General features: G+C 42.8%; 1 protein-coding gene across 2 annotated transcripts in view; it reads right to left on the reverse strand.

Annotated features, from left to right (window-relative positions):
• MYO5B (myosin VB) overlaps positions 1–14887 on the reverse strand; it is an 842958-nt gene that overhangs the window by 268532 nt on the left and 559539 nt on the right. For both annotated transcript variants that reach the window (XM_069219220.1, XM_069219218.1), the window contains exons 14-17: positions 13818–13901; positions 8270–8407; positions 3836–3933; positions 1991–2077 (exon numbers count right to left, since the gene is read on the reverse strand). In XM_069219220.1, coding sequence (XP_069075321.1) covers positions 1991–2077; positions 3836–3933; positions 8270–8407; positions 13818–13901 — 407 coding nt within the window. The remainder of the gene's footprint in view (positions 1–1990; positions 2078–3835; positions 3934–8269; positions 8408–13817; positions 13902–14887) is intronic.

The following is a 14887-nucleotide window of genomic DNA, read 5'->3' on the forward strand; positions in this document are numbered from 1 at the left end:
ACCCTAATCCCAGCATCCATCTAAACAAAATGTGTGATCCTGGGAAAAACAGTGGGACCGATTCACAAAGGTACTTACGTTTAGTAAAGTTACGAGTGCAGAGTCTCCGCATTCATGGTGGAGTCTCCACACTCGAATCTCTGTACTTGGGGTGGAATCTCCACACGGCCTGCTTTCTGTCTGCAGTGTGCCACTCCACCGCAAGTACAAAGACTCCATCACAGGAGCGCAGATTCCACCGTGAGTGCGGAGCACTGGCGTAACAATAGCCCCCGCAGCTTTCCAGGTGCAGGGGGCCCCAGAGCTCCATGGGGTCTCCTTAGCACAGTACACTGTGGATAGGCATCAGGCCCCTGGCCTGAAACCCCTTGACTCCGTGGGAGAGGGGGCCCCTCCATACTTTGCAAGGGCCCCCTTAAATTTTGTTACGTCACTGGTGCGGAGACTCGACACTCATAACTTTACTACACATAAGTACCTTCGTGCATCGGGCCCTGTATCTCGGTGTTTTGTATTAGAAAACACTGAGCATCTGAACAGTGCAAATCAGTTATTCACTGATGCTGCACCATGTATCCTTCCAATTCAAGTTCCGGCAGGAATTTTTCATAAATACAAGTAGACCAAGATATTCATAGGATAACAGGTCACTTTGTTATCCATTTTTCTTCCCTCAGGTTTAGAGCCTACCTGCCAAATAGCCTGGAACTTTTCCATATGGTCACAGCTCACCTCTTCAATATACCTAATTTCCACAGGATTACATTTCACTCCCCTCAATCCCTTTGCGTTACACAGGATCACAGCCCGCCCCCCTTAATCGGGTGATTTCACAGCTCACTCATTCTCAACCATTGTCTTTTGTGGATTTCATAGTAATGTTTAGGTCTATATCAATTATTCATTGATCCTATTTCAGCAGCCGTGGGAGCAGCAGGCACCTTTCAGAAGCAGCATCTGAACAGGATGAAAGGATGTTGTGTTGGCCATAGAACCATAAGCGTGTGAATTTTATTTGAGACCCGATTACAGGACCCGAGTTCTTATAACTGGTAAATCACCTTTAGCATAACATGAGTATTTGTAAAGAGCATGTTCACCCTTGGGCTCCCTGGTGATGAAATAACAGATTTTTATTGTTATCCAGCTTGGTGGTAATCATTTTATCTACGTTGGAAGGATGAAAGGTAGAGTGGCCCCAGCCAGGGGTTGAGCCTGTGACCATGAGGAAAAACATGAATCACCGGAACAGAAGCATCAGACCTGACATATTCTGTACTACAAAGGAACTGGGCATTATACTGACATAGGTCCTAACCTCTTGGGGAAAAGCAGCGGGCCCCCTTTTTTTATGTAAAACTAATTTACAGCCCAACGCTTATGTAAAAGTGAAACCAGTAACATCTACGGAAAATTACAGAGTCGCTCACGACTAAATACCACAGGTGGTCATGTAGCAGCCCATGAGAACAGACATTTGTGAATAAAATATTATAAAGGTTCTGTGTCAATAAATTGGGACCGAACAGGAAATTGTTGCTTTGAAAATATCCTCTGGAATCAGTATTTCGCAGGTGTTGGTTTTGTTGTGGGAAGAGGATCACTGGAAAAAATGGGTGCAGTGGCGTCAGGAAACTTGAGGGGGGCCCCTGTGAAGTACGCGAAGGGGGCTCACCTGCCAGTTTTGCTGAGGGGGTCCACTGGAGCTCCCCACCCCGACCCGCCGGGGCTGCGGGGGCTCATGTTGCGCCGCTGGGTGGGTGTACACAAGGTCTCGTGGGCTTGCTGTTACCGCCTTTGCGTTCACATCCCAGCGCGTCTTTTACGACGGTGTACCCAGCGCTTCTAACTGCCTCAGCTGCAAAGTGACCAGAACAACCAGCTCGTTCTGCGACCTCGTCAAAGGCAGGCAAAGATAGCGCGCGCGGTGCTGCGTAAAAGACTGAGGTAAACGCACACCGTAAGAAATACATGACGGCGTATTTAGTACCTGGACGGGTAGCCAGCTGCGCTGATACGGATCGTCTCCAACACACCACAGGCCCTCAGCTGCTGGACAGCTCTCTTCGGATCGAAACTGAAAAGACATTTTAAAAAGAGATGACATATCATTCAACCAAGTGGACACACTTTCAGGTTGGCCTAGTGTAAAGAATACTTAACAGGAACTCCTACGGGCCACCGGATTCCAATTGGAAGCAATTTTGAGGAAAAATGCGCTTACACCACCCACTGTCAAGAACAAGGTGAGTAACTCGACCAAAAGCCGACAGCTAGTAGACACAGAAGACAGACGATATGTTATGATATATGGATTTGTATAGGGCGACTTAAACCCAAAGGGTAGCCAGGAGCTGGAGCAGGTTTGAAGGTTGTCTCCTGGGGGTAGTTTTGTTAATTGAAGAGCCGGGTCTTCAGCCTCTGGAGGAAAACATGAAACAAGAAGGAGGCCCGGGTGTGTGGAGGCAGGTCGTTCCATGACTTGGTGCGATGTAGGAGAAGGCTAGGCCACCCATTCTGCCTTTGCAAATACAGGGGCATGTGAAAGGGAGAGAGGGGGCGCGTAGGAGTCTGGTGGGTTGGTGGAAGTGAAGGCAGAAGTTAAGATATGCTGGGCCTATGTTGTGCAGATCCTTGTATGCATGCGTAAGGAGTCTGAACTGGCAGCATTTGTGTATGCATGCGTAAGGAGTCTGAATTGGTAACGTTTATGTATCGACAGCCAGTGGAGCTCTCAGGTGTGGTGTATGTGTGTGTGACATGGGAGACCCAAGACAAGTCTTGTTGCGGTGTTCCGGATGGTCTGAAGTCGGTGGAGGAGGTGGCTGGAGATTCCAGCTTATAGAGCGTTGTTGTAGTGTAGCCTGTTTGTGCGCAACTAAGGCTTGAGTTAAGCGATGCCTGGTATTTGTGGGGATCACTTTGAAGATTTTCCTGAGGATGCGAGGTATGTGAAAACAGGAGGAGCTGCATTCACCTCTGAGGCCATGTTGAGTGTGTTTTCTAGGATGATTCACAGGTTTCTTGGGTGGTTAGAGGGCATAGGTGTTGGACCAAACAATGTGATAATTTACTCCTGTGTTCACACAGACTGAGAAAAGGTTGTAGTAATTATAGTCTTAAATGAAAGCTGGGCACACTGAATTATCTGAGGATGCGTCATGCAGATTTTACTTTAATTTTCCAAAAGGCACCTGTAAGAAGGCATAAAGAACAAAGGACAGGCTCATAAAGCTATCTGCACACTAAAAAGGCATTAAGCAGTGTAATAAACAGCAAAAATTGCACTACTATTGTGTTGGGAAATTAGCTTTTTAAGAGGCGTTCAATGAGAGGACCCCTGCGAAAGGTGAAAATCCACAAAAACTGCCCGCTTATGAGTATTTACACACTGTTTGGAGGTAGTTTAAAGGATTGAAAATACTCTGAAATTTACTCCATTCCAGGACAGAAGTAAAAGAAATGGGCGGAAAAAGAATGGAATAACCCCAAAATTGATAGGGATGTAGAAGAAGGGGTTTCTTCATGGGATCTCATTTTCCCTTTCGAGCAACAAAAAACTTCAGGAAGTGTAAATTAACTTATACATAACCAATTTGAATATATACATATTATTGCTGAATATGTAAATGTTTCCACATGCAAACATCAAACTCCCCACGACTACCACTGGAATTCTTTGTAAACTCCAACAAAGTTGCAACTGTAGAGGTAACTTCAGGAGAAAATTCCATGCTTTGTTTGTGAGTTGGGAGCACAGTGGAACTTGATCCAGTGAGATGTGAAGTTTTTCTCTTCCCTGCAAGAAGGGGTGTCCTGCCTCTTGATCTCTTACCTGAAGGAAAGCTTCTCATCATTTGGCTTGATGCAGCGGACATAATGTGGGGTAGTGGCATTGAGTGTCTCCATAAGAAGATGCAAGGAGTTTCGGAACTGGAAAAAAAACACAAAGAAAAAATTAGGGCATATTATGGAACCAATAAATTTCAATGATAAAACTGATGTCCATGAACAAAGACTACCAATAAAAGCATAAAAATAGCTGTTTTACTTAAGTGACTGGGAGATACAGAAAATATCATATTGATTTAATGAATTAAAGATAAAACGCAATTGCACAGCCAGATGAGCTGGTTCTGTGACCCCTGCACTCTTAGCTCCTGATTTGCCCATGTATTTATGTTCACATTTGTCAGAGACTTGCGCCCTAATAAATGGACTTGCCCTGCTGTGCTGCCAGAATGCAAGTGGGCACCCTTCTGCTGCAACCAGCATAGAAAGGGACCAGATGGAAATCTGCAACGTCAATTGGTGCCACCATCCGACACAATATTCACCTGTGTGTATATATCTCTCTCTCTTACACTGACTGCGTCCATCACACCTGTTGCCTGTGTATGGTATTTATAAAATATGAATGTAGCCAAAAGGCAGTGGTGCACAGTACAAGATCACTGAATAGTGTCACAAGTTACAATTCTTATTCCTAAACTTGGTTTAAATGGATGGAAAGGAAAGCGCCCCAAAGGTTCATGGTTAGTCCTTCGCCAGTATAACACATTTCGATAGCCAGTAGCGTTTACTGCACAGCCTTCTTGTAACCCACAATTGAAGTTACACTGGATTAGTGATGAAGGGTTTGACTCTTAGCTGATCACTCTTTTAAAGAGATTCACCAAGGCCTAATCTCTTTGTGATCCCTTATGTGCCATTAGATAGAGGTACAGAGGCCTTACAGCAGTGAGTGTAGAAAACATGTAATCACCTGTGTGCACAAGTGTCACACCTCTGGAGCTATGGTTAGAAAAAGGACCAAAATCATGCAGCGGCTTTTTATACCAGTAACCTCACCGGCCACTGTACTACACACTCTATCCTTCTACCGTGCACATCTATAAGGGAGTAGACTGTAAACATGAAGTGAAAGCAGGGGCAGGGGCAGTCACTTACCACAGTACACAGGTGATAATAATCTTGGATGTGACTCTGACTGGGTTACAAAGATTACTGGGTGCAATTGACATATTTAATAAATTGGATCATATTGTAGCAAGTGTGGTTGAGAAAAAAGTTATATCATATGGTAGGGCCAATACTACACATATAAAGTTCTTTTTGAGAAATCCGACACCCACTATAGCCTTGAGGCATCCTTGCTATAGGCAATTTTGTTAACATGGATTGTTGTGGCAAAAAGAACTGGTACTTTATCTATACATGAAAAGGAATGTAATGAGTCCACAGTAAAATATTCGAAGTTCAATTTGTAAACATGATGCTCTCTACTCTTGAGAGATAGTCCCACAATTTGTCATGTCTTTTAAGAATGATTTTTTATTACCGTTTGGGGATTAGAAAAGAAATGAAGAACAGGGTACCTGGCAAATATTTATTATGACTTGTAAAATGTGCAACTATCAGTTCCGTTGTCCTGGTGCCGGCAGAAAGGGATCTGCTGCGGACAAATGATTATTGGTGGAGCAGCCCTTAGTTTTCTGATGATCAGGAAGATCAGATGGTCTAAGGTGCACAAAAGCACTTCGAGAATGGCATTCCAAGACCTTGTTAATGCAAAAGAGAAGGCGTAGCCATCTGTGTGGATCTACAAATTTTCGGTACTATAAGAAGGTAGGCAGTAGAGTAAGAGCTGGTCCAAGAGAAAAAAATCTTGATGAATTCAGATTCTTACCATGAAGATCTTTATGACAAACATATAGGTGTTTAAAGATAGAATGTTCAGCCACTGGAAGCGGACGAAGCACAGTAAGACGTTTAGACACTTGAATGAATGAAATGAGATTTGTATAGTGCACAGCTACTCCAAGGAGTGCCCAGCGCTCCGCTATTGGGCAGCTTTATAGGATTTGCCAAGATCACTTATTCTTGTGTGAAAAGCCATGTTTCCAGCCTTTTTGTAACAGAAAAATAGAGTCCACAGAGCGTAACTCCAGAGGGAGCTTATTCCATGCACAGGGCCCTAAATAACAGAAGGCCCATCCCCAGCGCTGGCATGGTGAATCTCGGGGATCCTGGCAGGGGTGTAGCTTCAGGGGATGTGTGTGGTGTGGTACCCACCCCACCCCCCAATAAATTAATTTTCTAATAAATAGTTGGGTACAGATGCTTTCAGTCGGGTGGGGGGAGATGTATGTCGGATTTCACCAGGAATTTTTACATTCATTCAGACACAAACGCACACAAACTCTCTCCCTCTCAGTTTTTAAAGTCATCAAAAATATTGGTAATTTTACAAAATATTGTGCTTTTCCTCTCTTAGTACCCTTATTAATCTGCATTCCTCTCCCTTTCTACTGCCCTTTAGGCTCTTCCAATGCACCCTGCTTGTGTATAATTTATTTTTACATTATATGCCAGTCTGATCGTTGGAAAATCTGAAGCTCACCACCCCCCCCCAATCTTACTGACCAAGCTTCGCCCCTGGATCCTGGGCTGGAGGCTGTGACTGATCGCAAGTTGCTAGTGTGTTTGTAAAAGCTGATTCATGTGCTAAAGTAGCCTACACCCATGTGATGGAGACTAGGGCCAGCACTTTAAACAGGATCCTCTTTATCAGAAGCCAGAGGAGGGACTGAAGGTGAGGGGACACGTTTTCTCGGAGGAGGGCTAAGGAGAATGTGCGCCTCAGTGTTCTGGACCACCTGCAAACTATTGGTCAAGTAGTCCTAGATACAGGGAGTTCCTGTAAGCCAACCTCGAAGTTATGAGCGCTTGGACAACTGACTTCCTAGCAGGAAATGAGAGGAAATGCAAAAACATCTTTAGAGTGCACAGCAAACCGAAGCACGTGCCTACCACAGAGTTGATTTGTGGTTGGAGAGATAGACGGCTGTCTAAAGAAAGGGGGGAACAGCAGAAGGGAAGCATTGGCATTCTGAGTCAGTTGGAGATGCTGAAACTGGAAGTGTGAAGGACCCAGTAAAGTTTGATTAGATAATATAATTAGGAGCCTGTGATTCCCCGAATAAAAAGAACATGGTGATCTGGTGGAAGAGTTCCCAAAGAGCCTGTAAACAGAAGAAGCAGGTTGAGATGATAATTTTATAGTTTTGCCAACTGAGGCTCTCGGGGATAATGTGAGTGTTGTTTACATAAGCCATAACCTCAAGGGTAAGATACATGATATGCCCAGGCAGGGGTGTCATGCAAACTGAATAAGGTAGTACTCAACGTTGATTGTTGTGGAACACCATATGTGATAAGGCTGAAAGGAGGACTGATAAGGAAGAAGGGTAACTGATTGAGAGCAGTTACTGAAACAGAAGGCTTTATAAAGTTTTGTTCCCAATAGCAACCAACAAAAAATGGCCAGTAGTTGGTAACTTCTCAACCAATCTGGTGGAATAAAAGGAATAAAAGGAATTGAAAGTGAGGCTTGTATGACATACTAAGTAGAAATGCTGTGTGGGATAGATGTGCATCTGTGATGCCAGTTGAACACATCTTCATCGTTTGCAATGACGTTTCATGTACCAGAAAATGGTGACAGTACAGGAGAGAGATGGATAAGGAATGTTCATTGGAGTACCATAAGAAGAAAACAACTGCGAAAACAGTGCTTGAAGAACAGTAGTCCATAATAAAAAGTGTTTGTTGACACTTTAAGAATGATATAGCCTTCAGACTTGAAAATTGAATTTAGGAGCAGTGAAATCCGACACACCAACATTTTTATGACCATTTTCTGAAATATCATATCCATGTACATTGACTACATACAAGTGTATAAGATTTACAAGGAAACGTATGAGTTTAATAAAATTCTATGTGGGCATCTTTGCCTTCTACTAAAGGTGTAGTTGCATATTTCTTGGGAGAGATTTGTGATAATATCTGGATCACAAAAAAGTGAAATATGCCCACACAATAAAGTACCTTCCAGCGTCCCTTTGCATATCATTCATGTTCTTCGCTTGCATTGACGATGTCAGATTATTGACCAACTTTTGGGCACTTGAAGTACAAGCACAATAGTGCACAATGGTTCTGTGGCCAAATACTGCCGGGGTTTCCAACATTGGCCCAGCATGATTTGATTCATGCCATACTTTTAGGATAGCCATAATAAATAAATTTGCATACAGTTCATCTGGATTGACCTCACTTACATATTTGGTGACTATTCTTAAAATCTGATATGAATCTGGTCCTCCTTCGCCTATGTTGGCCACTTATGGTGTACAGTGTTGTGAGAGTAGACAAGTCCATTTATACTTGAAAGAAGAATACATGCTTGAGAACCTGGCATTACCTGATGTCCTACGGTTTTCTTGTGGTCTTTATTTGCTGCTTTCAGAGCTGGTTTGGCGGCCCGAATGTTGATTTTTCCCTTAGGAACAGGAGGAGCAGGATCCTTCTCATCATGGAAGAGGTCAGCTACCAGCTGATACTACAGATATAGAAACGAGAACATCTGATCATGTGCCCAATCAATTTACACACGCAACACACCTAGGTCCTCTCTAAAATCTCTCAGTTTAAAATCTTTGACCAAATTAAACTATGGAACTTTAAAACCTATCTTGTAATGTAGGATCAGTGATTGGTGAATGTAATCATCAAAGTGCGATAGCCGCAGCGTGCAGGCCAATTACTAGATGTGCTCATTTATTATCATCAGACATTCTTGTGAGTGGTGGTACGGACAAACAATTGCACATACTCTATTAATGTTTATAAGCCAGGGTCTACCCCTTTTAGTGTCAATTGATGTACACAATCCAGTTGCCACAATTATGGCGCTAGATTGATGCTCAGCCTACCAAAATGTCTAGTTGGGATATGTAAAGAATGTTTGATGCAAAAATGTGTTTGATGTGCAGTAAATGTTTTTTCACACATTTAGCATGAGTTTGGTACAATACAATTCACAGCATGACAAAGCCATGCCTGTTAGCTCCAGATATTGCTAACTTCTCTCCTGCACACTTATTCCAGGGTACTTCCTCAATTACGGCTACGTTTGCAGTCATATCATGATTATCACTTATGGTTCTTTATTGCAAAAAAATCTTGGTCCTCAAGGGGGAAGTGTAGCCCTTAACTCCCATGTCAATATTTGTATCACTCTTTCAACACAATTAGATTGTTGCATAACTTGCACATTTCATTTAATTTATAGTTCAGTGGTTCAAAATCAGAATGCATTAAATTCCTTCCATTGAGGTGCTCCTAAAATAACTGCGCAGTGAAAGTGACTAAAGTGAAAAATCAGAGTGCACAATGACACTGTACAAACTACGCAATCTTGTCGTGTTGAAAGAATGATAGAAACATTGCCCTAAGAGTTAAGGGCTATATTTCCTCCTTGAGGACCTTGAATTTTTTGCAATATAGTGATACACCCGGGTCCGAGGGTCACTGGGTTTGCTCTTTTTGTTCTATTGTATCAGCTGTGGTACAGCGGTTCTAGAATTGTGACATTACCATAGGAGCACTAACCTACTCTAAATGAGGGCCTTACTGCTTCACAAGGCTTCTCCAAGAAAGGTAGTTCTGCAGCTTTCCAGGGTGATATGTCATTGTTCTTAAAACCATTTCTGGAGTATAGATCGAAACAATGAATCAACGGGAATTGTATTTAGATGTATGACTCCACGTTGCACCTCTGTCTTTAAATAAATACACTGCCCCCTGACCATCAATGTACTCGCATCTTCACTGGCTTCAATCAAAAACAGATTAGGCAGAGGCAATTTTGCTGTTCTAATTATAGTCTCTATCTAGGTCAATTTCAATTTCAAGCTGTTTTCTAATATGGACCTTGTCTAATAGCACATCAGATAAAGCACACCTACAGAGCCTTGAGATGAAACAGCTGAAGGAATGAGAGACTCCTGCAAGCTGATGAAAAGAACCCTACAAAAACAGATGAAAAAACAAGGAAATGCACATTCCCCAAACTCTGGGCCTGATTTAGAGTTTAGTGGACAGGGTACTCTGTCAAAAACATGGTGGTGGTGGTGGGTGTCTCATCTGCCAAACCTCACTGTTGGATACTTGGCCACTGGTCAAGTGCCTCTGATGTCCACTGCATTTAGAGTAGACTTCTGACTTTTTACCTTTTCAGTGCGGGCAGGTAAGCCCTGTTGGTACCGAACAAGACACCAAAGAAATGCACCCCCATTTCGTGCTTGTACGAAACTCCCAGTGTGCCAGGGACATTTCCTTTTTGTGTTTTTACTAGCAAAACCCAGCTTCAGGAGTTTGATTTTGAAAAATAAAAACATTTATTAAGTGGGTGCTTTAATCATGCCACCCGCTCAGCAAAGTTTTAGGGTATTCAGCGGAGCTGCTCTGACGAAGGCGCCGCTGAAGGGAAAGAGATCTCTGGCTGCCTCGCGAGAATCACTGAATGCAGCGGTCCGTCTTCTGCTGGGCTACCCGACTACACCCCGCTGCTGTCCTGGCAGCGAGGCAGAATGACTGCTTCATTGTAAATCAGGCCCCATGTTATGCCACAGGAAGAGGTTACCTTTGCACAGAGCATCGATCCTTATTTCCTCTTTTTTATCTTTAAATGTCTATCCTTTATCTTGCTTCCATATTTAGGTTTTGCCAATCAAAGCTTTGGCCTTTTTGATGTCAAATAAATTTCGTCAACAAATGTATTACTGTTAGATGATAATGTTACTTGGTATGCCGTATGCCAGCCATATCTTTATAATACGTAAATACCTGGTATGTGGTTGGTTGCCCCTCCTAAAATTAAAAAGTTATTAATAATCCATACAAAGCAACTACATGGATTTATGCTCTCTTCACTAAAGTACTAAATCTCTCCTTTCGTATGTCTACATTTGTGCATAGTTGAGATGTATGAGAATGCAATAGAGATTTAAGTTCTGGCATGTCCCCTTTTTCATTTACCCTTATGTGTGCAAAGAATCTTCAGAGATGGAAAAATAATTTGCAGGAAAGTAAGGGATTCATTACACTTAGTGAGAACACAGTTTTCTTTTTAGTTCTTGTTCGACAGCGCAGCTGTCTGCAGGAGTTTATGTAATGCAAGCATTTGGTTGGCCAACATTTGTTAACCTCCTCTAATTAAAAAGTTTCATGGAAGTACTTGCACTTTCAAATGTCCATAAACTGCAAAGGAGTTGTATTGTTATAACAGACACTGATTTACTGTTAAAATGTGGTTTCCATAAAAACTAAGAATGGAACTGCTTTCGGTGTTTTTAAATCAGCATTTCATGTTGTGCGAGTAAGCAGGAGTATAATTGGAAGGAACTGGCATGATTTGCTAGAGATTCACTTCATCAAAGTTGTCCGCCATCAATCTTACAACATAATGATAGTGCACGTTTTCTAGTTTTGGTGATAATTTCAAACTTCAACAAACACACATTGAAACACATGCTCCTCTATGACCACATCAAGTATATTTAGACACAAAACACACAGACATACGCACACACACGTGCGCAAGACCTATTTAGACAGCAGCCTAAAGTGGCGCAGTTAGGATGGGATTAGCTCTACAACACGTAAAGAAAATGGGACGCCCTATCCCCAGCTGGGCGATAAACTACAGCCACAACTGGGGTGCAGAGTGCCCCTCACACCAGTGGGCCTAGGTGCACCTGCTGCACTTTTGATATCACCTGGCAACCTAACAATCTTTAAACTCTTATCAACCTGCTGAATTTCCAGGGCTCTCTTCTGCAACACAGGATGAAACTTAGCCACCTAACACCTACTCTCCACTCTACTCATTGACTCTCCTTTGTCAGTCATTGAAGATCTTTAACCCTGGCCACAACTGTGAAATCCACTGATTTCATTCTTAGTGTTACAGCAGCACACCCCTGGGCTACCTGGGTGGTTCTCCCTCATTGCGAATGATTTCCTGATCATCTGCACCTCCTCTTCCCACTGACCTCTGTAGGACACACCCCTGGAACTGGTGACGTGTTCCTGCATCAACATGAATGTGGCTATGACAGTAGCAGACCAGGGAGTCATTGAATATGTTCAAGCCATGTTTTTTTGCTCCTAATTCCAACCTATTCCACTGCTTCCTGACAACAGCTGGTTTTCCACGTCCATCCTACTTATACTTCCAGTAAACCAAGTCATGAACACCTCCTACAAGACCATCAACAAAAACATGTTCAACAGTCAAACCTTGTGCAACCAAATGGAAACGCTAAATCATCTTTGGGAAAAATAGGTCTGACTTTTCTTGTAAGAGACAAAGTAGGGACACAATTGCACTTTTAGTCCATGCATGTAAAATTGTAAAGTAGAAAATTACCCACTGTACCCACTTCACATACTACATACTACATAATGCTGTACATAGCACAGTGGAAACATCCACAGTGTGCCGTGGCTCAGGGGTATGGATCTCATTAGGGCTGGCAAAAGACGGCAAAAGTCATCTGCAGTCAGATGCTAAATAAACAAAAGCCACAAGCATGGTTATGCACAATAATGAAAGCGATGAACAACGTCTGCTTGGTGATATGCACAGTGGCAGCTGCCACTGAACGGGGGTCATGGGGCGGAACAGGGCGCAACGGGACAGGGGGGGTGTTTAAAAAAAAAAAAAAAACTTACAAAAAAAAAAAACTTACCTTTGAGGGGAGACATGTTCATCTCCCCTCCGTCCTCTTCCTCTTCCCGGCTGCACAGGCTCCCAACCAATCACGATGCTGCTGTCACCAGCATGACAGCAGTGTCCTGATTGGTCTGAAAGGCCTGCTTCGCCGCTCGGACTGGGAATGGGAGCCTGGGCATGTTCTCCACTCGGCTGTGCAATACAGCCAGGTAGAGGACATGCAAAGTGTGCATGTCTGTTTGGTCGGCCAAGCAGACATGCTGACTTATTGTGGTGCATAGCCCTCCTCCGGCCCCCTCCCTCCAGTCGAGCCCTGCCCCTCACTACAAGGAACTACATGGAAAATCCAGCAGGGCGATGCTCCTCCGCCATAGCGGAGGAGCCGCCCCTGGATAACTGATGCAGAGTAGTTGAGCACTCTGATTTGTTTAACCTGAGTACGAATCAGTTACCCTAGCACGCTAGCTAGCTGGTGGCTATTCACTGAAATAAATGAATTAGGATTGTTAAAATACACAAACATGTTCAAATTAATATCTGGTCTGAAAAAGATTCGGATACATCACTTGTTCATCTTTATCCATCTTCTTCAAACACTTCAGTTTTGTTAATAATTAATAACCAGCATCCTACTCTTGTGTGTTTCCCTTTTTCCAAAACTATAGAATGACTATGTTGAATAACTAAAAGAAATTACTAGGAACAACAGGGTCCCTTGAGGCAGATCCACCCTGTCAGGCAGTCACTGGGTTAGCTGAAACATCTGAGGTTTGAAGCCCTTTCCCTAGCATCTCAAAACCAGTAGGAGGATATTGTGGATTTAAGAGTGGAAAAAGGGGTCAACCATGTGACGTCATTGCAATACAAGGGGTCATGATTCACTTCTGCTACACCCAACATGTTGGTCAACAATCTCCTTGGGAAATAAATGTCTGCCTTGGTCATAATCTTTAGGATATTTTGTTTGTGCAGCCGGAGATAAGAATCTAAGCGGTTATGACCAACAATCTGGCCCTCATTGCACATAACAGATAAATACGGAAACCTGGACAATTGTTTGATAAACATATTAGCAAGTGCCAGGATATAGATGGATTTTTGTGGTGACTTTTTGGAAGGTTTTATCTATGACACCTTTTCCCTTTATATGGACCGCAAATGCAAAAAGTGGTTTTGCTAGTTGCACCACAACGTATGGCTCATGTACACTGCTCATCGCTGTTGCTCGTACCTTGCTGGCCTTCAGTATGTTGATTTGTTCTTCATATACAGTGTCTCGGTTTTTCTCCAGGAATCCATCAGACTGATATTCGACCTGCAAGGAAAGAAATGTCAAAGTAACTTTAAACGGCAGGAGCATCCCAATCAATGAGAAGTAGGGTCCTAGGTAACACCATTAACTCTAAAAGTAAAGACCTTTAATGGAGAAGCATAAAATGTTGATCTGAAGGGAAGAATGCAGTCTAAGGATGGATGTTTCTCATATCTAAGGAGGAGAGTACTGACATGGATAACAAAGGGGAGCATTAAGCTAAGCCGGACTCAAGGCAAGTTGGGAACATTTTGGATCTCAAATGGCTCACGGAAGGTGTGGTCTAGGAAGACGGCAGTGACAAAATTACTGTTTACAGGGAAAAAAATCAATATTTCTTTGAAAAGTGTGTTTTTCCACAATAGCGAACTGGGTTTTGAAAAAAAAAAACAGAATCATTAAAATATCCCTCTAATTTGTAATAAACAAGAAATTACTATAGCTAAGGAAAGTCAATCTCATACTCTAATTGAAAAGTAAATGCCTTGCTTTCAGTTTCGATTCACGCAACATCTCTGTGTGATCAGTCAAATGCACAGGTGGTTTTCGGTGGGAAAACAATATTTCTATGGTGCTACAACAGTACACAGGAGTATATTCTTTTGTTCTGAAAACCGAGGCAGAGGTAGTTCAAGGACACTGCCTAAGATGTAGACTCTCAGACACTACTCCCCAGTAGCCTAAAATCATCACCTCATTAAATGTAGAAAGCGCACTGCTTAATTTGGAAATAAATAAGTGCCAGGGCCCCTATGAAGAGGCCACTGCACCTTGCATCATCCATTGCCCCTGGCAGTGCTACCAGCGACAGTACCTGCACATCTACTAACCATCACACTTCTACAAGTGGGACAATTCAGACTATTACAGGCCCCCAAAGCTAAATGAATGGCTTGGGCGGCAAGTATTAGATGTTTTTTTATTGTATATTGAAATATATTGAACTAATAAACAACTGTTGTTCTGCTCATCTCTAAATTACACAAATA

Source organism: Pleurodeles waltl, chromosome 1_1 (assembly GCF_031143425.1).
Source record: "Pleurodeles waltl isolate 20211129_DDA chromosome 1_1, aPleWal1.hap1.20221129, whole genome shotgun sequence".
Classification (NCBI taxonomy): Eukaryota; Metazoa; Chordata; class Amphibia; order Caudata; family Salamandridae; genus Pleurodeles; species Pleurodeles waltl.